Here is a 1,255-nt window from a genome sequence, read left to right on the forward strand (position 1 = left end):
CGCAGCGCCCCCTCCGCCTGGGCCCGGGATGGCGCCGAGTCCTCCGAGCGGAGACCTGGCCTCCGCGTGCCGTCGCTCCTTTCTGGCCGGCTGCAGGACCCTCACGAGGCCCTGCCGCTTCCCTAGCCGCCCTTTTCCTTTTGCAAACGAAGGAGACAGCAGATGCGCCCCTGAGGGCTCTTTTTTCAATTAAACCATTTGTTGAGCATTCACTGAGTTCCAGGCCCCGTGTCAAGTGCTGAGATTTGGGTGGTGGACTTCATGATCTATCTACCTGTGGCAATCAGTCACGCCCTGGTCCAGCTCCCGCATCTCTGAGGAGTGACTGGAGGGGAAGGTTGCAGGACAAGAGGGTGGGGAAGTTTAGCCTGCTTTGAAAGCCTTTTAAACGACTGCTTTGATGCTCAAAGTACCCTACGGGTAGGACAGAGGGACAAACCCTCTGGCCTCCCTTGTCAGCACTGGGTCTTGGGCAGTTCTGAATTTCACTCAGACCTACCGTTTCCTTATTGTTACGCTATGGAGTCCATCGCAACTCATAGTGACCGTATGTACAACAGATCCGTACTCTGCCGGATCCTGGACCATCCTTGCAATGTCTGCTGGGCTTAAATTCAATCTCTGCTGTATTTATATTTCAGTCACTATGTAAATACATCTTCTCACTGAGGGTCTTCCTCTCCTTTATTTGATCCTTCACCTTTCCAAGCATGGTGTCGTTTTTCAGAACTGGCCCCTCCTTACAATATGCCCTAAGTCTGTGAGACAAAGTTTCACCATCCTTGCCTCCAAGAAGCACCTTGGCTGCACTTCAAGACGGATTTATTTGTTCTTTTAGAAGTCTATGGTACATTTAAGTAGTCTTTGCCAACTGCATAATTCAAAGGCATCAGTTCTTCAGCCTAACACATTGTCCAACTTTAACATGCACATGAAGCAACTGAAAATAGCATGGCTTGGATCAGGTGCACATTAGTGCTCTTGAGCATTTAAAAAGATCATTTCCAGCAGAATTATCCAATGCAAATAGTTTTGGATAAAGTAAAATGGAATAATTGACAACTTCAGTCTTTTCACCACTTATTTCCTTTTTTTTTTTATTATTTTGTGTGCGTGTACCGTCAAATCAGATCTGACTGGTACAGGAGGATATTGCGCCTCCTTCTCCGGCAGAGCATCTGGTGGATTCGAACCGTGTTCCTCTGGGATTGCAGTGCAACTTCTTGCCACTAGGCCACCAGAGCTCCCCATTTCC

The 1,255-nt window shown here is 48.4% G+C and overlaps 1 protein-coding gene across 1 annotated transcript in view; it reads right to left on the minus strand.

Moving 5' to 3' along the window:
- Positions 1–312, minus strand: part of ZDHHC18 (zinc finger, DHHC-type containing 18) — a 30,982-nt gene extending 30,670 nt beyond the window's left edge. Inside the window, exon 1 of the mRNA XM_006883642.1 lies at positions 275–312. Coding sequence (XP_006883704.1) covers positions 275–312 — 38 coding nt within the window. The remainder of the gene's footprint in view (positions 1–274) is intronic.
- Between the last annotated feature and the right edge of the window lie 943 nt (positions 313–1,255).

The sequence above is a fragment of the Elephantulus edwardii genome, unplaced genomic scaffold, assembly GCF_000299155.1.
Source record: "Elephantulus edwardii isolate Elephantulus edwardi_28Jun2011 unplaced genomic scaffold, EleEdw1.0 scaffold00028, whole genome shotgun sequence".
Lineage (NCBI taxonomy): Eukaryota > Metazoa > Chordata > Mammalia > Macroscelidea > Macroscelididae > Elephantulus > Elephantulus edwardii.